At 37.9% G+C, this 23,156-nt stretch overlaps 4 protein-coding genes across 15 annotated transcripts in view; 3 read left to right on the forward strand and 1 right to left on the reverse strand.

Annotated features, from left to right (window-relative positions):
- Positions 1-661: 661 nt before the first annotated feature.
- On the forward strand, positions 662-3,755 carry LOC108074782 (UPAR/Ly6 domain-containing protein bero-like). Its single transcript, XM_017166959.3, has 3 exons — positions 662-819; positions 879-1,055; positions 3,380-3,755. The coding sequence occupies exons 1-3, from the start codon at positions 759-761 to the stop codon at positions 3,586-3,588; spliced, it is 447 nt and encodes a 148-aa protein (XP_017022448.1). The 5' UTR covers positions 662-758; the 3' UTR covers positions 3,589-3,755.
- A 540-nt stretch (positions 3,756-4,295) lies between these two features.
- LOC108074785 (UPAR/Ly6 domain-containing protein bero) lies at positions 4,296-7,290 on the forward strand. The gene is made up of 4 exons (XM_017166963.3): positions 4,296-4,595; positions 4,688-4,770; positions 4,918-5,091; positions 6,747-7,290. Exons 2-4 carry the CDS (start codon positions 4,719-4,721, stop codon positions 6,974-6,976), a joined length of 456 nt encoding a protein of 151 aa, XP_017022452.1. The 5' UTR covers positions 4,296-4,595; positions 4,688-4,718; the 3' UTR covers positions 6,977-7,290.
- A 304-nt stretch (positions 7,291-7,594) lies between these two features.
- LOC108074805 (UPAR/Ly6 domain-containing protein bero) lies at positions 7,595-9,292 on the forward strand. The gene is made up of 3 exons (XM_017166999.3): positions 7,595-7,923; positions 8,422-8,580; positions 8,654-9,292. The coding sequence occupies exons 1-3, from the start codon at positions 7,854-7,856 to the stop codon at positions 8,881-8,883; spliced, it is 459 nt and encodes a 152-aa protein (XP_017022488.1). The 5' UTR covers positions 7,595-7,853; the 3' UTR covers positions 8,884-9,292.
- Positions 9,293-10,706: 1,414 nt separating this feature from the next.
- The window catches only part of sky (GTPase-activating protein skywalker), a 43,854-nt gene continuing 31,404 nt past the window's right edge, over positions 10,707-23,156 (reverse strand). For 5 of the 12 annotated variants that reach the window (XM_017166998.3, XM_041776151.2, XM_070283497.1 and 2 more), the window contains 9 exons: positions 20,865-21,067; positions 20,590-20,794; positions 15,510-15,634; positions 15,105-15,433; positions 14,870-15,041; positions 13,526-13,612; positions 12,224-12,382; positions 11,758-11,978; positions 10,707-11,691 (listed from right to left, as the gene is read on the reverse strand). In XM_017166998.3, coding sequence (XP_017022487.1) covers positions 11,550-11,691; positions 11,758-11,978; positions 12,224-12,382; positions 13,526-13,612; positions 14,870-15,041; positions 15,105-15,433; positions 15,510-15,634; positions 20,590-20,794; positions 20,865-21,067 — 1,643 coding nt within the window. In that variant the 3' untranslated portion in view covers positions 10,707-11,549. Of the gene's footprint in view, positions 11,692-11,757; positions 11,979-12,223; positions 12,383-13,066; positions 13,124-13,525; positions 13,613-14,521; positions 14,552-14,869; positions 15,042-15,104; positions 15,434-15,509; positions 15,635-20,589; positions 20,795-20,864; positions 21,068-23,156 lie in introns of all 12 variants that reach the window. The other 7 variants (XM_017166989.3, XM_017166988.3, XM_017166993.3 and 4 more) reach the window with 4 other exon arrangements.

Consider the following 23,156-nt stretch of genomic DNA (forward strand, 5'->3'; position numbering starts at 1 on the left):
CGATCATCGTTGGGTGACAGCCTCTGGGCGTTGTTAATTGTTGTGATTTGCACAACAATGAGAACGGAGAAGTTAATATGTATATACGAGTTTGTTTCAAACTGCGCATTAGAATCGGAAAGGCAAAAAGGCGAAGCACAATTGCCAACTGGTTTCAAGAGCCCCTCGAAAAGCCAGCAAAAACGATGACGCCACATAGCAAAAAACAGACTCAAACATTAAAAAGGGCTTACATAATTCTTAAAAAAAAAATTTATTAAAAATAAAGCAACGTATTGCTTTTTCGACAAATTTTGGGTGCGACGAAATTGTCTTCTACGGAGTGCCGAGAGCGAAATGAAAATAAATAACGAGCCAAAAACGGCTGACATCACCCCAAACAAGTCGGCAAAAATTCTTGATATTTATGTACAAAAATACGTGTGCTTATGTGTGTCAAACGATGGGAGAAAAACAAAAAAAAAAAACCAAAACATTGCGCCAGCTTCTATACAAATTCGAATAAAAACAGAATTCAAACACGCAACGTACATATGAGAAATCACTCAAAGCGAGCTGTCACGAGTGAGCTCTGAGCGGAATGGCGAGTGGAATCTCGAGTGGAAACCGGAGTGAGATACTGTGGACAATGGGCTGGACGCTTCTGGCATTATTTCAGACCCGGCTGCCCACAAACGCTCGCCAGTCGCCGTGCCGTCAAGGTCTGTTCGAAATAGTATTCTCGAAAAAGTAAATTTTTCAAAATAAGCCAAGTGAAAATGGTGTCGAGTGTAAAGCTTTTCCTGGGCCTCACGGTCCTGGCTACTCTGGCCTCCACGGGTATGCAAAATTCCGGTACTTCCCTAACTTCCAGAGTCAACAGATCATCGTTTTTTTAGGGTATGCCATCAAGTGCTATCAGTGCGACTCGATCACGAATCCCAAGTGCGGCGCGAAGTTCGAGAAGGACAGTAGCTACCTGCTGGACTGCGCCAAGATTGCCCCGCCGCGGTTCCTGCAGAACTTCTTCCCAGTTCGCAATGCCACTGGCTGCCTGAAGAAGGTCTTGGACACGGGTAAGTCTGATCAAGATAATGATCTCATCGCAGTAAATCGATCGCCTACGCACATTTGAACAGTGCTCAGTTAACCAATTAGCTTGATTAATTTTAATCAGACACAAGACGGGGGCTTGGAACTATAAGACACTAACTTTATGGCAAAGTAAGGTTTCAACAGTTTTCCAAAAATAACTTTCACCAAGTCTTTCCGGCTTAAATATTCACTTTTTAAAGCAAAGAAAAAGGTTTTCTTGGATCAGTGAAAGCAAAATATATACAGCATATAATTCATTAGTAAAACTAATTATGTTTCTGAAGAAGAACTGATATTTTAAGATGTGTAAAAGTTTTTATTTTCAAGAAATTATGTACTAATAAATCAGTTCATATCGATAGATTATTGGAGAATATGAAAATAAAATGTATAGAATAATATTTTTCATTTACAAATTAAAAGCTGAATGTTTTAAAAACCCACCAAATATCAAAATGAACATCAAAGCAGCACACATTACCATGAAGTATATTTAGAACTGCTCAAAATCCATGAGAAATATTGGAAGACTTCCAGTTTAAGATATATATTATATGTATTACCTTCAGATAATGGCAGCCCATCCCTAATTTATAAAGGAAGTGTATTCTTCGTCAGAGTCAGAGATAAGGCTAATCTGTGTGTTTACCATGTTTTCAAAGTCATTGTTTTTCAATCCTTTATTGAAATCTCAGTTCTCCAAGAAGCACTCTCCCTTTCACATTTACGATAAATGAATGCTACTGTATAAATATGTACATGCACGCACCCAACCCAGGGGAGATTAGCCCTGTCCCTCAAGCAATCCCTTCGCTCCATTATAAATTCATCGTGAACAATGGATATTAATATCAGAAGTATTCAAGTCATTTGTTTAACATTTTCAGGCAATTTGTTTGATTGCTGCCCAGCAATAAAATATTCCCCAAGTGTACTATAGTTCTCGTTTGTTTTCTGAATAATTAATGCCAGCAGTTTTTTACCAAGTGATTTCCCATAGATTTCTCTGGGGGATCGGAGGAGTATTTATGCTCGGTGACCGCAACATTGCCGCCGACAATTGTTTGTTAATTGCATTAACATTCAAGCTACGCCTCACTTCTCATTGCAAAAAAACAAAAAAAACACACTCAGACTGGGGTGAGCAAAGGAGTGGCAGCTGTAATTAACTCACTGACATATAGTCACCCCACAAATTAGTCACAGCTATTTCGACCTGTACTTGTGCGATGCTCTAGATATTAATTGTATGAGGAAGACGAGAAAATGTTCTCTATATGGGCATAAAAAATTATTAATTAAGGAAGTGGGGGTGGAACTCATTAAAAAGAAATAGTAACTGGGCATAACAAAGACAATAGTAACGAGGAAAGACCTTCATTTGTTAAGTTTTTTTTAAAAAGATGAATTTATTTAGGCATATTTTCGGTTTAAGTAGGTGACATGAGATGAGAATCAAGAACAAATGAGGCCTAACTAAAAAATATCCGCCTTATAGAGGTCCCAAGCTCTTGTACATATGCATATCTTGAGCGGCTAGGAGCTTATATGTGATCTCCCACTAAGATAATAGTTTAGGAGGTTCTTTCTGTGGTGTTCACTTAGCTTACATTTTCTATATAATTTATGACTCTTGGTTTGTTTATCAATCTATCAAAGAAACGTCTAAAGAAACAATATATTATTCAACTATTTTCATTCTTTTTAGTTAACTATATTCTCATTTTATCGAGTTTTTCTGAGACGTTCAGCTAAGAAATTCAAAGCTTAATTAATTGTGCATGATCAATAGAAATATATTACTTGTCACAGATATATGTATGTACATATACGCAAGCCGATAAAAATAGAATGATTGATAGATGATTTCACCAATAAATAGCTAGCAATTAGAATTTTCCCTTCCGATTATCATTACTTTTTTAAAGCCTGACTAATTCCACCTGAAGCGTTTTCTGTCTTTGCTTGACTAGGTAATTAGGCTTTCATTATATTGCCTAGGAAACGTTAATAGCCATTTGAAAATAATTAAAGGGAAAATGTATACTTATTAGGCCAGAATGTAGAATAGGTCTGTGATTTATACGAGGAAACTAAGAGATCAAGGTAGTAAATAAAATGATAATAATAAATTAATACAGAAAATGTTAATAATCAAAATTAAACAAAGAAGATAAATGTCTAATTTTAATGTAATTTAAATAATTTTAATAAATGTTGTAGTTGCTCCTAAATTATTCTTACTTAAAATACTCTATTTAAACAATCAAATATAATCTCAACCCGTTTTCTCCACCCCTTTCAGTGCCCCAACACCCGCAGATCATTAGGAGTTGCTACTTCGGAGATGTCAGCAACACTCAAGTTGGTTGCCAAGACGATCCCTCGCTGCCCTTCTCCAAGCAGCTGGCCTGCGATGTCTGCACCAAGGACGAGTGCAACGGATCCGCCTCCTTGGCCCCGGTGGCCGGTGCCATCCTGCTTTTCTTCGGCGTCGCCCGTCTGTTGGCCTAAGGAAATATTTCGGCAGTGAATTTTAAACCTTCGTCAACATCGTAGTTGTTATGAGCTTTCTGCTTTAAATGGATCTATCTGCTTTAGTCACTTTGGAATCTCTGTTAATTGTTGTACACCACCTGTCGTGCCCTTTTTCGCAATAAAATCATTTTATTTATTTGAAATGGCCGTTTCCTTGATCGACCACTTAAGGGGGGGTTTTATGAGTGTTAATTTAATTAACTGTTGGTTTATTTGCGACGCTCCCAACTCATCAATAGCTACAAGCGAAAACCCTGTGCGTGCCTGGCCACACTCATTGGATTTTCCTCACCCACAAGAAATCTATTTTCCATCCATTTCTCTTTTCTACTTTTGGAACTCTCTTGGCCTGACGATAATAGAACTGGCAGCAAAGCTGAAGAGTTCTCTCTGTGATTTTCCTTGCACACTCCTAGTTTTTCCCCTGACAACCACCTCCAACGAGACCCCTTAGCAGCTCCACTCATGTTTGGGGGAAATGGGGAAAAGCCAAAGTAAAAAAGAAACACACAAAATGTTCATTAAAATTAGACAAATTAAAACGCTCAGCGATGACGCCAGGCGAAATGGCCATAAAGTTTTCCCGCACCGCACACAAAAAAATAAAAATAAAAGAGAACCGAACGGAAAAAAGAGAAAAGTGCCAAGGAGTTGAATTTGGAAAATGCTTTTGGCATTCTTTTAGTTCGATTTCGTTAGCGGCCGCCGACTGACGGAGCCGGAAAAAAAACGCCACAAACAATTCCGAAAACCAAAAAGAAAAATTGAAACTGTGCGAATCGCAAAGACGCGTGTTTACATTTAATTTCCCTACGTGCTTAGGCCAAACAAAATATGTAAAAGCCATTTGGAGGAAAACAAAATATACATTTATTTATTTTGAGGATATATATTAGAATATGCAGATATATAAAAGTGTGCGAGCGTGTTTTATATTTAAATAGCGTGTAGATAGCTTCAATTGCCGCGCCGAGTGACGACGAGTGAGTAGGGTTCTATAGTAGCTCTCAGCCTGAATAATTTTTCATAAAATCATTAAATAAAGACAATTTTGAAATTCCCAAAACGTTGAAAGCTGGAAAAACAAATTTCCAAATTTCAAAACAATGCGGCAGTATTTTCTTTTGTTTGGCGCGCTCATCTCGCTGCTGGCCTCAGGTTTGTTTTTGTTCTGTTTGTATTTGGATTTGGTTTTGGTATTCGTTTTGTGTTTTTGGACTGCCTTTGGCTGTCCCCTGTCTGATCTCATTTCTGCCATAAATAAGAGGCATCTCTCTGATCTTTTCATCTCCCCAATGCCATTAGCTTACGGCATCAGATGCTACGCCTGCGAATCCGTCTACGAGGCGAGCTGCGGCGAGGACTTCGAAGTGGAGAATCATTTCAAATACGACTGTGCCTTCATAGCCCCGCCGCGGTTTCTGGAGAACGATCTGAGTAGTCCGAATGCCACGGCCTGTTTGAAGCGGGTCTTCAGGGGTGAGTTTATGGGGAATCCAAGGGATTTTATGTGAAAAAAAACACATATTCTATAGGGTACAATTCACATTTTTCAACTTTTTACGAATAAAACAATATTATATCATTACATGTATATATAGAACAGGAAAGAAAGCTAACTTTGGCCAGCCAAAGTTTGTATACGCTTGCAGGTAACAATTAAAATATATCATAACTAAGCCCAAAATGCATTAATTTCGATTCGGAAAGCAGTTTTGTGTTAGTTTTTCTTAATTTAAAAAAACTGCATACCAAATTTAAAATTTTAGGAAATCAAAATTTTTTGGCAATTTTTCTAATTTTAATGATAACCCCTTATCAAATTTCGCACAAATGGCCAAAAAAAAATTTCTTCCGGACATGTCTAGAAAGATTCGCATATTAATGCTGATCAAGAATATATATGATTTATGGGGTCGGAAATGATTCCTTGACTTAGATAAATATTATTTTGTATTATAAAATCGGATTTTTTATATTAAAAAACTTTTTGATTTTTTTAAATTAAAAATATCATAACTCGGCCAAAAGAGCATTAATTTTAAATCGGAAAACTGTTCTGTGCATGATTTTCTACAGTTAATAGATCTGCATACTTCATTTAAAAATTTTGAAAATTCAATTTTTTATCAAAATCAAAAACTTTAATGATGTAACCCCTTATAACATTTTGCAAAAATCGCCAAAAAATCGATTTCTTCCTGACATATCTAGAAAGATTCCCCTGTTGATGCTGATCAAGAATATATATACTTTATAGGGTCGGAAACGTCTCCTTCACTGCGTTGCAAACTTCTGCCTGAAATTATAATACCCTGCAAGGGTATAAAAACAAAAAACGTATATTTTTTAATTATACTTTTACATCATTGGGGAGACACCCCAGAAATACTTGGATACTTAATCCCAAATGATTTGTGACGCAAATCATAATACATAAATATAATAATTAGCAAAATAAACTATGCATTATATTCCTGCTTATACAAACAGCTGTGGCCTTATTTCAAAAATATTCAAATATCGCGTAGATTGTCGTTGATATCCATCTTATTATCTGATATATACCCAGTAAACCATTTCATTAGCGGAAGAGTCGCCTTAGAGTCTTCTAGAAGATAGCTGATTGCTTTCCAATCTTCTGTTGGGAGAAAATGCGAATGCGACTCTTCTGAAGGAAGTCGCCGGCAGCTAATCTAAACGAGTCCTAGATGAGTCTTTTGAAAGAGTCGCGAGAGAGTCTCGCAAATGAGTAGCGTAAGAGTATTGTGGAAGAGCCGCTGAAGAGTTATTCGGAAGAGTGGCGAAAGAGTAGCGATGCTTTCAAAATCGACAAAAAATCGCCACCACGATTCCCAAAAGACTCTTCTTCGGGAAATTTCGTAAATAAGTCATACAGTTATCGCCACCATGATTCCCAGAAGACTCTTTTTGGAGATTTTCGTTATACATAAGTCCTCCAGCGATCGTCAAAGCAACTCCCAGATGACTCTTTCTGGCGAGCGACGATTCGAAAATCGCCAAATTGTTTGCAGGAATATATGTATAAGCCCATTAAACTCGAGCGTATAAAATGAATTTATTTATATTAGACCTGCCCGAAAGTAGACTAACAAAATGTTTATCTTCCGTAGAAAATGGCGTACGCAAGATCGTTAGAGGATGCTATTTCGGCGAGGTAAATGCCACTGATGTGGGTTGCCGGATGGATCCCACACTGACCGCCGTCCAGAATGCCACCTGTCATGTGTGCGACAACGAAAACTACTGCAACGCAGCGGATGCAGTGCAGCGTAATCCGGTGGACATGTGGAAAATCGCCTCCAGTATTTTATTGTTTCTCTTGGCTACACAACTCCTTTGATGAGATGATGGATGCAGGCCCCGTGGATCGAAGAAAATGCAAAATAAAAGGCACACATCATACACACCACCACACACAAAGCTTAGTTCAATTTAGATAGATTTTCCAGAGTTCCCAAGGCACATTTACCATGTAGTAGCGCACCAGCCATTTAGGACTAATTAGTCGCAGATCTGCCCCACTCTGTGTTAATGGTCAATCAGGAGGCAAACAGGGCGTATGAGCAACATTAGCTGACATGAGCCGAAAAGCTGGCAAACAAAACGCGAACGCTATACGAATAGAAAACTAATAAAAACTAATTTTACACAGAATGCCAAATTGTTTATTTGTACGAAATGCCACTAATGAACTTTTGCCTGCCTGCTGGCTGCCATCGTTGAAATAAATGGCTGCTATGGATATATGGATATGGGGAAGGGCGACCTGTATATATCTAGCCTCCTGGCTAACCACAATGTCAACACGGGGTAGTAGTAGTAGTAGTCAGTCAGTCAGTCAGTGTGCCACCAGGAAAATGCCAATGCGAATGCGAACGCTCACGAAGGAGGAGACGTGGAAAATCTGTGTGTTGTTTTGAAAATCAAATTCACATTCTGAATGTGATTGTTCGCTCGGGCGGTTCATTCAGTCTCAGTTCTGTTCAGTTTCAGTTCAGTTTCGGCTCGGCCCGTTTAGTCGCGTGTGTGCAACGCTTCGAGTCGGTGGTCGGATCGTGGCTATATAGCTGGCCCCTCTCTATATCTCGATCATGTGATTACGATCGGTCCGGCAGCTGTGAAGACAACATCTGTGTGCTCCGTGGCCGTATCTCTATAGCGATTGACTCAGCGGTACACCAGCGGACAGTGGGATCAACTGTTTTCGGGGGCGTACGATGCCGATTGCGATGCTGCCCCTACGTGCTCTTGTCTGTCTCTTTTTGCTCGTCACGCTGGCCAGCTCAGGTGAGCTTCCCAACCGCCTCCACGAACTCATCTCTCATTCCCACAAAAAATAAGGTTTTATTTTTAAGATTATGAAAGGTATTTTGCCTATTTTATATTCTTATCAATTCACTATAAACTGGTCTTTTAGCTAAACCCGTTCCCGTTTAGCTTTACAATAAGCCCAAGACTCTAAATGTATTCTTTTGTATTCGTAAACAGGGAATAAAAGTTGTATATTTATGAAATGAACTTTCTAAGAGGCAAACATTTAGCAAAAGTAAATTCTTATTGTTAAAATTAATAATATAAAAACAAAACTATACAAAAAGATAATAAAAGAATTAAAGAATACAAAATAAACTAAATATGAATGGTAGTAAATACGTTCACTTATCATTTGCATTTATAAAAATTTAAGTTTCCAATGAAATATGAATATGATCCATTGTTTATTTCCTATTTTTTTTATTGTGCGCTTGCGTTGACACACATATTTACGCATGTCGTCATCACCAGCGCGGGCCATTACCTGCTACGAATGCGATTCCGTCAATAACCCCGGGTGTGGGGAGCAATTCGCGAGCGATGACATAGCCACAACGGACTGCGAAGTGGTGGCGGACTTGCGAGCCCCAGGAACGGAACCTACCTGTCTGACCAAGTATCATGAGGGAGGTGAGAGTACATAATATATTGTATATATTTCTTTTTTGGGAAACTCACAAGATTTATTAATTTCCTTGGGCAGTGCCTGGACAGTCGCGTTTCGTGCGTCGCTCCTGCTACTACGGTGACTCCTCGCCGGCTGGCATGAACTGTGACGAACAGCCGGATCCTGTGGTGCCGTTCCTCACCTTTCTGGGCTGTACACTATGCAACACTGATCTGTGCAATGCAGCGCCCAGGGGAATCGCTGTCCCCGTGTCCCTATATGCTGCTCTTTCCACGTTTGGTTTGCTTGTATTACTTACCAACTAACGACCAGAGAATACTCTCTCTTCTTTTCAAAGTGTCCTATATTACACGATATAAACCATAGTATTGCATAACATATATCCTCAAAACACATCAAATGCGATGTATCCTATATACAAAACTAACCAGCTAAGAATTGATTAGATACAATGTAGTTTTTTTTTTTTAATTTTCATTTTATTTGATTTTGTTTCCGTTGGTTTTTTATACATCCACTAAAATGATTTAACATACATATATATTTATAATAATAATATAATTATTCTGTTTGATTTTAATATAATTTATTTACTGAATAAATTTTCTCGTCTCCTCTTATTTATCTTCGTGTGTGTATGTAGGCGTGTTTATTGTAATTAGACTTTATAAATTACAAAATATGCATAAATTAAATAAAAATAAAAATAACACACACTTGCTGTTTCTCTTAGCAGTTAATTATACTCAATATATACTTGTTGTTGATCTTCAAACACATTTCGATTTACATATATTTCCAGTTGCTTGTGTAAATTATTGTATGTGGGGTATATCATCATCTTAGCTGCGGATTATATTCGTGTCACTTGCTGGGCTACACATAAATAACATTCAAATATAAATATATATATGGATATTTTTATAGCAAGATATTGTATTTCAACTACACATTGAGAACAGTTCAGATAGAAAACAGTTTATGTACAAAAGATTTTACTTTTTCTCAACAGTTTTTTGTTTGTTTATTTGTTTTTTGCTTTACCAAATACTGTCCTTGTCGAGGGAGTCTCTCCTCAAAGCACAATCCCTTCTCTCCCAGCAGCACTCCGCGACAACTTAAGCTCTATCAACAATTATTCATATCATCAATTCAATCTGCGTGTACGAATTAGTCAACCAAAAGTACAGTAAAACTTATTATTTCTTACTATTCATCATTATAAATCACACACTCTGAAACAAATAACAAAGAGATTTGCTTTACTCAAATATTTTCGCTTTGCCTGGCAACTATTGGTAGTTGGGGGTTCGGTTATTTCGTTTGCCATATACTATATATATATATAATCCTGCACATATACATTGAATCATAGTAACAACAACACAGAGAGTTTTGTTTAAAACCTAAAGGCTATTTATCATATTTAGTTTGCTTTCCACTGCTGCTCTTCTTTTTCGGGGTCACAGATTGCAGGTGTAACATATAATTTCAGGGACAGTTTGATCTTCGGGTGCGGGATTTGTGGAGTACCAGCTCCGCAATTATGTTGTAAAGTGCTCTTTCTGCAATCTGTGGCTGGTCCTCCTAAATTTTCGTTGTGATTCTTTGAATTCCATTAACAATTCGCTTGAGTAGTGCAACGATCTCAATCGGCTATCCGAATCTGCAGTCGCTCAAAGGCCAAGTGGGAGATGTGGTGGAGATGAAGCGGAATGAACGGAAACACGCCATGTTTTCTTTTTTCATTTAAACATAAAAATTGACTAGAAAAGAGGTGCAAAAAATTTGGTGTGTAGGTGAGTGAGCAAAAAGAAAATTTCGTTGGAATGGAATCTTAAGATATTTATATTGATTGTTCTCCCGTTTTTGTTTATGTAGCCTTCAACTTGTAATACATTTCATCATTCGTTTTTCGCATTGAGATCAATTGCACATGGGGGGTGAGGGGCGCTCATTGCCTACTTTCCCTACAGTTCCTGACTTGGCACCTTGCAAAGCGACTACAAAATCGGTTAGTTTGTTGTATATTATCATTTTGTGGGCTATAAACTATATAGTACATATATCTGTAGTATCTTCTGAGCATATATCATGGTCGGCAACAGCACTAACTAATCGAAAGATGTTTGGTTTTTGCTTTATCTCTATATATATTTTGTTTGCGACCAATTGATTGGGAGACAACTTTTAGAAACATTCAAGTTTGTTTTGTTTTGCTTTGTTTTCTATGCAATTTACACAAGTTACACTTTCTTCTATACACATAGCAATAATAATTATAATAATATTAATAACATTAATAACGAATTCAGTCAAGTCAGTAAATTTGGTTTACAGAAAGAAAAAATACATACATAGTTTTAAACTAAATGAAATATTACAACGCTAATAAACAATAATAATAATAATAATAATAATAATGAAATTTGCAGCCCAAAAGTTTTCTGGTGTTTGTTGTGGTTTTTGCTTTCGATTCGTTTAAGGAATATTTTGTTTTCTCTGCTGCTTTAGAAATACATGATTTACATTTAGATATACACTTTTATAATATAATTCATTATGCATATATGCTTGTATAGTATATATATATATGTAAAGGGGTTATATAACAACTAGTGTATTGTAATTTCAAAGCTTTGCGTTTTGAAACATATGAACTCACAGAGTATTTCCATTATATAATATATAATTTTGTTTTCATTAACATTTAACATTTAACAAGCTTGCTGCTTGGCCACACTTTCGATACATGCATTTATAAATAAGCTTTTATAAATGTTTACACATTTTCTCATCTCGGTTTTATCATCGTCGGCATCCGCCATAACGGCGGAAACGAAAGCAATCTGCAGGTTCTTGAGTTGGGTATATAGGAAACGCGGGGGGAAAGGTCGAACAATTTGGCGCTTGGCTGAGCGAGCACTTGATCATCGGCGGGCAATATCTCGGTCAGACTGAAAGAGGAGTTTTAGATGCCCACAAAGCCATAGACCTCCAGTACACGGATCTCAAAGTCTCCCGATGGACACAGGGGCGGATTGTTGAAGGTCTTGCAGCTGTCCGTCTTGCCAAATCGTATATTCTCGTCCATCCAGATGGCCTGACCCTCGCTAAAAGCAAAATTGGTAAGAACATTCAATAAATATGTGAAATAGAGTAAAATCGGTCAAACATACCCGCCACCAATGGTAATCATCTTGGAGTCGGCGGCCATAAACAGCTCGGAACTGTGGCCCAGATCCTTGTCGCCCTCAATGCCCACCCAGGGGTATTTGGCTCGCTCCGGATACAGGGAGAACAAAAAGGTTTCGCCGGTGCCAAAGTAGGCCTGTCGCTGGCCCTTGTCATCTTTGACGTTCCGTTCGAACCAGCGCGAGGAGCAATAGGCGCCAAATACCTAAAGTTGAAGAATATATATAATTATTTGATAAATAATTTAAATCTTAATTTTATTAATTTATATATTATAATTTAAGCATGCGAAAGTTAAGTATTTAATATGTTGTAAAAAGATTTTGATCTAAACTATGATCTTTCTTTAAACATAAAATTATTACTTATCGATACTTATCGATATTTCAAGCGAAAATCGAAAATTTATTCAATCTTTTCATCCTTATAATAATTCTGATCATTACTCACCTCATTATTGCACGTCTTGATCATGAGCAGCGTGGGCTCATGCTGCTCCACCCGGACGTAGAACGTGGTCAGGGAACAGCCATGCTCCTCCGTGGTGTAGAGCAGCACCGGTTGGTACATTGTTATCCGCACGGGCAGCCAGGACCACAGCGTGAATAGCTAATGGGTAGAGCGTACAAGAAGCATTATTAACAACTATATACACCAATGTTAGAGGCATTAACTTGGCTACAACTACGAGTAACGTATTTGAAAAGGGGTAGCAATTAGCCAAATGACAGAACAAAATACATAAGAGTTGGCATTGGGTAGAGTAGAGTGAAAAGAACATGAGCTAAATGGCCAAAAAGTCAAAAGGAAAACAACTAAAAGCCAGGGTTAATAAACAAATACAACAAGGTAACACAACGCTCGATGATGACTAAAAACTACAACAAAATAACAAAGTAAACTACGGCACAGTTCGGGCAGCAGCAGCAGCAGCAGCGGCGCGGCAGCAGCAGTGCGTGTTAAACTGAGGCTCAGCTCGGCTCGGCTTGGCTTGGCTGTCAAACTGTAAGCTGTTTTTATATTATTTTTGAGGCTCTGCCAAATAAACTCTTCACAGATGGAACTATCGGGATAACTAACATTTAAGTGACGACTGCAGGACGGGAGACAAAGGACTTGCCTAAAGCGGCACACGGAATGGAAAACAGATAGTATTTTTCTTGTAATTTTGAAAGGGAAATGGAATTGCATTCACTTTTTGTATGGTGGATGGGATAGAGATAATGACATGTGGAATATATGGGGTAAAAACAGGTGGTTTGGAGGGTTGTCAATATGCAATGCAATGCTTACAAATTGTCTATCCGTCCAGGTTTTTATGAAATTCTTTGTGCCCGGCAAACCAAAATGCTATGAAAAGATATATAGATGTGATATATAGCAAACAAATTATATGCAATAATGGCGGATGAGAGTTGAGGGGGACACAAATGAGAACGAGCTCCTATATATTCTTCTGCCCTCCTATAACTTTACCTATCTTAAAGAAATAATATACACGATGGCTGGCAACTTAAAAAGAGGTAAAATCAATCACAAAGTAAAAATTGGAATCAAAGTTTGAATTTCTGGCACTTCATGCAGTAAGTACTTTATTTTTTTCGGTGTGGCTTGAATGAAATGGAAGCCAAAAGCTTTGATAAATATTGGGATATATATGTATATATTTATAATACGATTTAAAAAGTGTGTTCTCTGTTGGTGGCGGATATTGGAGTGGAGTTTTGGATTTGGACTTTGACTTTCACTTACATCTTCGTTCTTACAAGCTTGACTTTTCAGATTGTGTATGGGATAAACGCCCATCGCGATGGCTCTATGACCGGGCGATTTTTCGCCCTATATATATATATATATTTATACATATAATCATGATGCAGATGGATGGAATATTTAACAGTTATGGCACCCAATGTGAACCCGCGGAAATGCATTTATCATCGATGTATCGAAAAGATATGTATACATTGATCAAGCGTACGCAAATTTATATTTATTTTGTTCGTTTGCAATTGTTATTTGGTATCGTTTATTGTTAATATTCATTCATTCGTTGCCAAGGCAGCAAAAAAAGGTACAAGAAAAATAGAAAATAACGTTTTATATATATTGATTTCATATAAGAGGAGCAATAATTGCACTTTTGAGGATTAATTATTGTTGGTTTCTGGTTTATGTAAGTATTTCTGTATGTGAGTATATTGGCCTTTTATTACAACGGAAAAGCAAAGGAAACGAATATAAAAAGCTGTACTATATAGTGTGTGGTTATATTATATAGATGTGGTTATTGTGTTGAGGCTGTGCTTTCGCTTTGATTGACAAGTAACGAGGAACGAAGAAAGTCGAAAGCAAGAAGTTAGATCATTCGGCGAAATAAAAACGAAAAAGTCAAGTGGCAGCAGAACGAACGAACACAAAATCGAGTCGAATCTGAAGAATATTTGGGAATTAACTGGATTTTTAGAATTCTCCAGTTCCAGTTATTTCCAAAGATATATACACACACACAATTGAGTGTTTTGAATTATTATATTGTTAAGTTTCCCTCATTTTTCATGCGATACATTCATTCAAGCGCTCTTCATTTACGCCAAACAAACTCTCAATCGACTCGAGAAGAAAGTTAATAAATTTCAAATAAAAACCAGAACATAACAAGCAGAATCAATCAAACATCAGCAGCATTATCACAGTATTGCTTTTAGGATAGTAATTTTGCTGTATAATTTTTGTCTAGCCTCATACCAAATTGCGACAGCTCTCGGAGTGCAGCTTCTGGTTTTTGGTTTTGATATATTTTTTGGGTGCGTTGTTGTTTCAAAAGTTGTTGAAGAGAGTGGAACATAAACAGAAAACAAATAAAAATAAATCAGAGTTTACCATTAGACGAGAGGTGTTTCTTAGTTTGTTTGTTTGCAGTGCTGTGTAATCGAACGAACGGAATGCCTAACTCGGTTTCTGTTTGTCTTTTTTTGTATATTTCTGAGATTTCTTGTTGTCTGTTTTTTATGTATTATGTATTACGTTTATTCTGTGTGATGGTGGTGTGGTTAAGGGGAGTGTCGATTTGGGGTAAAAAGGGAGTGTGCATACCTCTCGGATGGTCAGGGTGTGCGACATCATCTGTATGTTGACCTGCGACTGACTAGTGGGCAGATTATCACTTGAACGCGATTTGATTAATTGCTTCGAACCGCTGGTGAGCACGGAACGGCTTTTTAGTAGCATTTCAGTCTTGATAAATATTCTAGAAATATACTGGGTACTGTGGGAGCCACGAAAAGAAAGGATTAGATACGTTCTTAGCTCCAGCTTAAATTAGACTCACCTCAGTCCCCTAATACTAAAGGCGGCATGGAGCAGCTTCGCCGGCGACACTGGTATCTTCTTGCAGAACTTAATCAGCGCATTGCCAATGTCGTTTTTAATATTATCCGGACTCCATTCGTTGTTCGACTGACACTCCTTGTGAAACAGATTGAGTATGACGAGGGCCACGCGATACAGGACCTTGATGCCCTCGTGGAAATAGCAGTCCATGATCCGCACCAGATGCTGGAAGGGAAGACCGGCTAGAATCCACCAGCACCAGTCCATGAAGACGCGCTCTAGCTTCAGGCCCGGGCAAATACGTTGGAAATACGAAGTTGCACTTTTCTGCAGGATTAAAAAAAAAAGAAGGAAATTTGGTCATTGATTGATTGATTAATTTATTGATGGATGGACTACTCACCGTGTGCTTTTTGGCTATCTGCATCACCGTCTTCCAGGTGACCTCGTGCTGTAGTTTGGTTTGATTGATGAATACCTTCTCCTTGCTGCCCACCAGACCGGCCAGGCACACGTACGCCTCCTCCTCTGCAACAGTTAATAATAAATAAATTATTATTTTACTAGATGTCTGATAAATATTTCAATATTCAATCAATTTGATTGCTAATCCCTTTTCTTTTTATTTATTTTCTGATCATTTGGTATAATCGAGTAGCCAACACGTCGCATACGTAATATTCGATATTTAATACGCCCCGTTGCCGAGTTGTAACTGAGATCGTATGGCAGTCAGTTTTCCAACAATTATCTATTTAATAACAGGCCTAACCTTAGCCACAATTTATGCAGTCCCCCGCATCCCAGATCCGCTTCTAATTTAACTGTGGAACTGCAACTGAAACAACTGCACTTGGCATTTGTGGTGGAAGCAGGTTGGAAGTAGTGGCATTACCGCAATGACGCAGCTCAAATTGAATCGAGAATGCGTTGAGAATCAGCCAGTCAGTCAGTCGGTCGTTGGTTTTATAGTGCACTTTGACCAGCGTCATCGCAAATGCCATTTTCTACATGCCGTTTCCCCCCGGCCTACCACGTCCCTCTTCAATTTTCCATAATTAGCTGGCACAATTTTATCAACGAGCTTGTGAGCTGTGCGTTCGTTCTGATTATTTGATTTTGAAATTAGATCAAATTATGCAATGTTGTAGGTACACTCAAAGGAAAATATATAGATCTATTTACTAGTTAAATAAAGATAACAGATCATTTAAATAATTAAATTTATAACTAACATAAGAGAGGTTTTTCAGGCCCACAATTTGCTCATCAATTTGTATCCCTGAAATTATTTAATTTCTATATTTGTACGTAAAATGATTCCCTCCATTTTTCTTTTATTTTATACAAGATTTCAACCCACAATATTTCCCTGTGTAGCCTAGCTCTAAAAATATTCTCCCAACGTTTTGTTCGAGTTATTTATTTTTTTTTTTTTTGCTGTCGTGAGAGATTCATTAGCACACCTCCAAAGTCGGACTAAAAATCAACCAAAAAGTTGTACAAATTTGTCAGGCATTTAAAAATGTAATTGTGTAAGCAACCCTTCGTGCGACTCATCGATCAATTAGCAATCAGTCAAGTCCAAGGGATTGAAGGGGGTCTCTAAATTCAATTTAGATACTGAACCGTTGTGGAACTCCCCCTCCTCCTCCTTGACTCCATTGAATCGCTGCATTACAAAGTTTAATTACTTTCAAACACTGAGGAATAAACAAAAGAGCGTTATCAGCGGATTTCGCCGGCTTATCAGTGGATTACTCCGGCCAAAGGCGGTTCCACTTAGTTCCCCCGGCCTGCTCTCGACTGTCAAGGGATCGGAGCAGAGTCTGGAGTGCATGATTGTATAGAGGGTTGAACTTTTTATCTGTTGCGGAAAGACGCCTGGCTAGCAAACATTTGATAAGTTTATTAAATATTTAAGGGCCTCCTAAAGCCAGCTAGCTTACTGCGCTATTTATAGAGCATGACGCACGTCGGCTTATATGGAAATTGCCATTGCAATTGCATTAATCTGCACACATTCAGCTCAAATTTTAATGACCCATCATCATCATCATCATCATCAGCTGCATTATCAGTCGGCGAGCAGAAGTTAAGTAAACAATTTCCAATTGAAATTAATCAAAGAACACAACTGCAGTGCCACTAATTAGGCAATTAAAGTGCTGGTACAACTACTTGGCTGAAAGCTAGCGATAAGGTTGTTCTATATTTAAATGACCGGCATAAAACTGAGCATAGGTTGATTTGCTAATGAGACCGCGCGCGCTTTATAAGTCAGTACGACGTCAGCGAGCACGTGTCGAGTTATTTATGAGATATAAACCAGCCAAAAATAGCAAAGAAGATAGTCTAAACACACCTCCAGTCGAGATAGAAGACTTTAAACGCAATTTCATCTGCTGCTCTGCTTTAATTAGCTCAACAAACTCAAACATAAACAATGCAAATATTTCTTAGCAAAAGCAAAAGTGGAAAAAGTATACAAAACACTTGATAAATTGTGATAACAGAAAAAATAACAATTTTTGGATTGCTCAATCGAAATTTGACAGCTCTCAAAATACCCTCTACTATAGCTTAAGGATATAACATATTACAAAAATAAAAGATTAAAGTTTAAACCTTATTTTCTCTCTGTGCTGAAACAGAAAGTTTGTAAGTAAAGCAAAGTTCCCTAATACCCCAAGAAAACCTTGAAACCTTTCCCCCTTTCGGTTGTTTACTTGGGTCATGAATATAAATGGAAAAGGGCACCGAGGAATGCAAATTGACTGGGGTTATATGTATATTCTGAATTTCATTCACTCCCTACCTGACTCAAGACTGACGTCAGAGCCACGGGCCATTAAAGCCAAGTACTGGCGAATATTCCATATATCTTAATCCGAATCGTGCGTGCCCGGCATAGTCAACTACTACTACTCGCATTTGATGTTGTGATGATGAGACCCGGAGATCCAGCCACTCCATATATATAAAAAAAAATCGTGCAAAACAAATATGCACAACGCCATGTACTATATATGCGACAATGTTTGGGCAGGGCTCTGAGGAACACAAACAGAACAATGTGGGCTTCCAGAGAAGAATGGAGAACGCAGAACCGCGACTGACTGAAAGAGAACCGAGAAGCGAGCTGAATAGAATTGGCAAACAGAGCCATAAACGATAGAGTACACATATGTGCGCATTTGCTTTGTCTTCTGTCTGCGTTTTATGTGAATTTTATGCTCACGTGTTGGCATTATTAGCCAAGCAGAAAGCGAAATCAAAGCAGAACCGTGAAAAAGCAGAACATTAGAGCAAAGCAAACTACAAACATTTCAAAATTCTATAACAAAATATAAACAAATGTTGAATTATAAGGACAGAAATGGAATGAAGTAAAGATTAAACTTGATATTTATTAGTTTCTAGTATAATTTTTTCTTCTGTGCATATTACAAGATTTAGAAAAAGTGTGTCAGTAGTAAACTTAGAATCCAAAACGAATTCAAACAAGGGAGAAGCCTTGAAATCTTTCCCTATTTTTCAGTTCTTCTTATTCTTCTCTGTTTTTTCTCTGTTTACTTTAAGTGGGTAAAGGCGAAATTCGCAAATTGCAAAAACAGAAGACGAATCAAAATCGAATCGAATCGCAATGACGTCAACAGCAAAGTGCCAACAGACAGACATATGCATATTGTGTGCTATCTATATCACTTTAAACATTTGTTTATGGGCCGACTCGACTCTTGAACTTGAAAATGCAACAGCACAGACGAAAATCAGCGTAAATATTTTTAATATTGAAATGCGTTGATTGAAAAGCAGCGTACTCATTTTCACATTGTTTCATTTCGAGTGCCCTTCGGTTTGACACTTAATTTTTTTGAGCTTTCCGGCTTTTCTTTCAGCTATTTAATGGCAGCACTAAAAATTGTGTTTACAACAGAAACAAAAAAGGGAAAACAAATAAATACTTTTTTTGTTTCGACTGATAAACAATTGCACTAAGCAATCCATAAATAATAAATATTCCAGATATTCTTAAAGCTTTATTTGCTATATTTATTTCAAGCCGAAACAAACTAGACTGAAAAATCAGACGAAATTCCCTTGAGAACTTGCCCGGAATTTCATTTTCCCTATCTGCCAGACACAGACACTCCCATGTGGAGGACAACCGTTTTCGCACAGTGTAAACAAACCTTCGGAATGACTGTGTGTCTGTCTGACCTCCTCATCGAAAAATACAAATCCAGCTTATCAGCTCCCACTAATAAGGCGCATTAGCGCTACAAATAAATATTCAAATTGCAAAAAAAAAATCGAGATAATTAACATGAGATAATATTCCAAGAGAACTACAATTCACCATTGAACCCCAGATCGATAGATCTATAAATTCTAGATTGGGGTTCCGCATCTGCAACTGATTAGATTACAACAAAAGATAATAATTATCAGACAATGTCGAGAGGGGTTATCTATGGGGTCGGGCACATGACCAGCTGTCATTTTAATCTGAGGTTAAGCCTGAGACGATTCCCATGATGAACTTCCGAAATGGATCTGTTGTGAAGGCTTTTTACACATAAATATTTTGATTTCGTATTCAGAAATTTTCCCTCCCTTGCTTTATTCATTGATGGAGGCAACGGAATCGAGCGGATCTTTACTGATTCCCAGTCCCCAGTCCACACCTGACTGGATGAAACCAAATTCCGAGTAAATAATCTATACTGTAGGTTTAATATTTGAGTTTCTGTTATTGTGTCGCCGCCCGCAACAACAGCAACAACAATGAAATAATGATTAGCTGATAATAAAGTAGTACGAAAAAAAGTGTTTCGAAAACAACAACAAATGCGGAACTAAAGCAGACAGTTAGACGTTGATCATTTGACTATGGTCAAGTACATTGCGGTACAGTGTCAGTCATAGCACACAAAGAGAATGTATTACCAAAAAATAAACTTTCGTTTTTAAACTAATAAAGCATAGTTGAAATATGAAACTAACAAAAATATCTATAATTTTAAAATGTATAAAAAATAAGCAGTAAATTAATTTGTATCACATTTTCCATTTCCATTTTTTCGTTTATAATATTTTTAAATATTCCCAATATTTCAACTACCTTTCAATTACGTTCTTTACTGTACCTTCGGTACAGGGGAGTAATAAGATTTACATTTGAAATTATTTTGTGGCTCATTGCATGTTGGCCCAATCAATTAGCCAGAAAATCACGATACATCAATTTGCAACCAACTGCGATACGCGCCGAGAATCACCACATATAAAGGCAATCGCATTCAGAAACGAGAGGACCGGATAGGCGAGGGTTCCCTTACAATTGTGCCACTTATTTTGTGTGCTTTGTAGAGGCGATAAAAATAAGTTGATCAAATATTGACATTCACGTGTTGGAGGTTGGAGTGGTACATATATGTGGTCTGTGCCTGAATGGCATTCCGTTAAATTCAACTTACCCGACATGAAATGCAATAGTATCGATGTAATGGGATACAATACTGGACTGTAAGTAATATCGGGGCAATCGTAGCCCAGGACATTCACGATGCGATCGGCCACGGCTCTGCCGGTGCTGGTCAGGTGATACGGCAAACAATGGGTGGCATCCACAAAGGCGGGCAGCATAATGGGCTTCTCCGACAGCTCCGTGGTGCCAAAGACCTTAAAAGGTTCAAAAAATTTATATTTATTTCGGGTAAATTATAAAAAATCTAAGAGGGTTGTCACTCACCTGGTGAACCATCTCCCAGTAGAAGCCATCGAGCATGTGCTCCTTGGTCTGGTGCTGGCCACACAGCATCGGCCATAGCTGGGATCGGATCGGGGAGTTGATCGGCCACGAGTTCTCCCTGAGTATATTCTTCACGTCACGTTTTTTGCCCTGCTGCAGCAGCTGTTGGATTTCGGTGTAGGAGCGCAGTGCCGGCTCTTTGCCTGGAAACACAGAGATAGCGGATAATCGATAAGCGAAAAGTTACGATTAAAGGTTTCCCCAGAGAAACTGAAGGTATTTAATGTTATTTTGTTTAAATTAATGCTAATGGTTTTGTTTGTTCGATTTTATAGTCATAAACTACAAATAATTACTGGTAATTAAGTTGACAGGCTGTTGTGGTGTCAATTCTGTGAAGATAATTTAATGAATTAATCAACATACTAGGATAATTACTTTAATCACTTAATTTAAAGTATTTTAAAATTAAAATTTAGAATGCTAGGTGTAATTCAAAAGCCAGCTACAATTCTACCCCCTTTAGTTGATAAAGCCACCTCGAAGTACAGACTAATTGCAGGGCTAAAAATATATATTTTCCATTCGATTAGACTGCAAGCTAATCCCACTTAGGTTAGGTCAATAACAGAAACTTGATCATCGTCCAAAGAGGCCAAAAACAAAGTCAGAAGCCACCTCCTCGAGTGCTCGAGGCTGCCGTTTTATTTTGAATTCAGGGGTACTTCAGGTCTGGCAATCATATGACACGATTGTTATTGTTACGGCTAATAACAATGGGGGTTCTTGAGGTTATCACCACCGACGCTCTAGACCCATTCAAATGGGAGTGCAAAGGAGCCTTCTCCACTATCATCAAAGTCGCTTTCGCAGGTGGGGCCAGCCCAAACAGCTCAAGATATAAAAATACTTGTGTGCACCACCGCCGTTCGGGCCGATAAGTAGTTAAATTTCATGTGTAAGGCAGCGGAATTACTCATACGACAAGTGGTCAAAATAAAATACTTGAGAAAGTGCATCTGATAAGTGAATCAGTGATAAAAAGCAAAATTATATTTACTTATGATGAAAGCCCTTGCTGATATTAAGTTTTTTGTATTCTAAAACTTTCTCGAAATGAAATGTAACCAAATATAAAACCATTGACGTCTTTGTTTAATGGATTCCACTGAAGTGAATGAAATTTAGCTAATGCTGAACTTCCTAGGAAAGAAATTACCCTAGAGTACTTTTATCGATGAAAAGCTTTATGAATTCAAAGGAAAACGTTGAATATTAATAAAGCCAGAGGTAATGCATATTATCTCTACCTATTTGTGGTTGATTGCTGATTTGGAATAAAAGTATATGAACTAATTTAGTCAGTAGGTGGATGAGGACATTGGAAGCGGAAATATCTATCAGTTAAGTGTTGATATTACATTTGTTTGTAATTACCAAGTTAAGTCTATAAAGTAAGGCCATAAATTAGTTTATTAAGTCTAGAGCAAATAAGTAAATATTACTGATAAATAAGTTACTGAAAGTATATTGTTTAAAATAGTGTAAAATCGCATTAAAAACACTGCATTGAATAAATACAATCACATGGAACCAAAAACTACGAGATATACTTAAGATCAGCATTTATCAAAGGCCGACCCCCCCGGACATTTTCTAGTTGATGTGTCAATTAGGTGGCAGCCGGAGATTCTCTATCTCTCACCCGGTCAGCTGGTCAACTGCGTATGTAGGACAACCCCATCCCCAATCCCAATTCCCCACTCCCTCTCTTTTATTCCCGTCGAGAACACCCCAATGCCACATTGAACCTCATCGGGGGCTGCCATATTGATTAGCTCTATCGGCGTGGGGGTAATTGATTGCAGTGCGGACATGTCTCATTACAGGCAGCGACAGCTGATCGATTTTTGCATGGCCCCCCCAACCCTTATCGCCGCCGATGACTGATAAGGTGGAAATCCAGCGAAATAGCGCCGGGGCAGCGCCATTATCAATATCGGCCAAGCAAATCACAGATACTAAGTTGTAGAGCCTCTGATTTATTTGCACACTCACTTTATTATGATTTAAAAAGTGTTTAGGATGTCACAAAACGAGAATCATTTAGCCAAATGGCATTAGACCAATTAACGTTGGGAAGGCAAACTATCAAATCGCCGCGAGTGTGATAAGATATGGCAGGGTATAGTGTTCATTGCAGCAAATGCAATAATAATAAAAACTGAAATAATTGAGTGAAGCTTTGTCGCTCGGGGAGGTAATTAATACCCATTTACATTCCCCATTCAT

Source organism: Drosophila kikkawai, chromosome 2L, assembly GCF_030179895.1.
Source record: "Drosophila kikkawai strain 14028-0561.14 chromosome 2L, DkikHiC1v2, whole genome shotgun sequence".
Lineage (NCBI taxonomy): Eukaryota > Metazoa > Arthropoda > Insecta > Diptera > Drosophilidae > Drosophila > Drosophila kikkawai.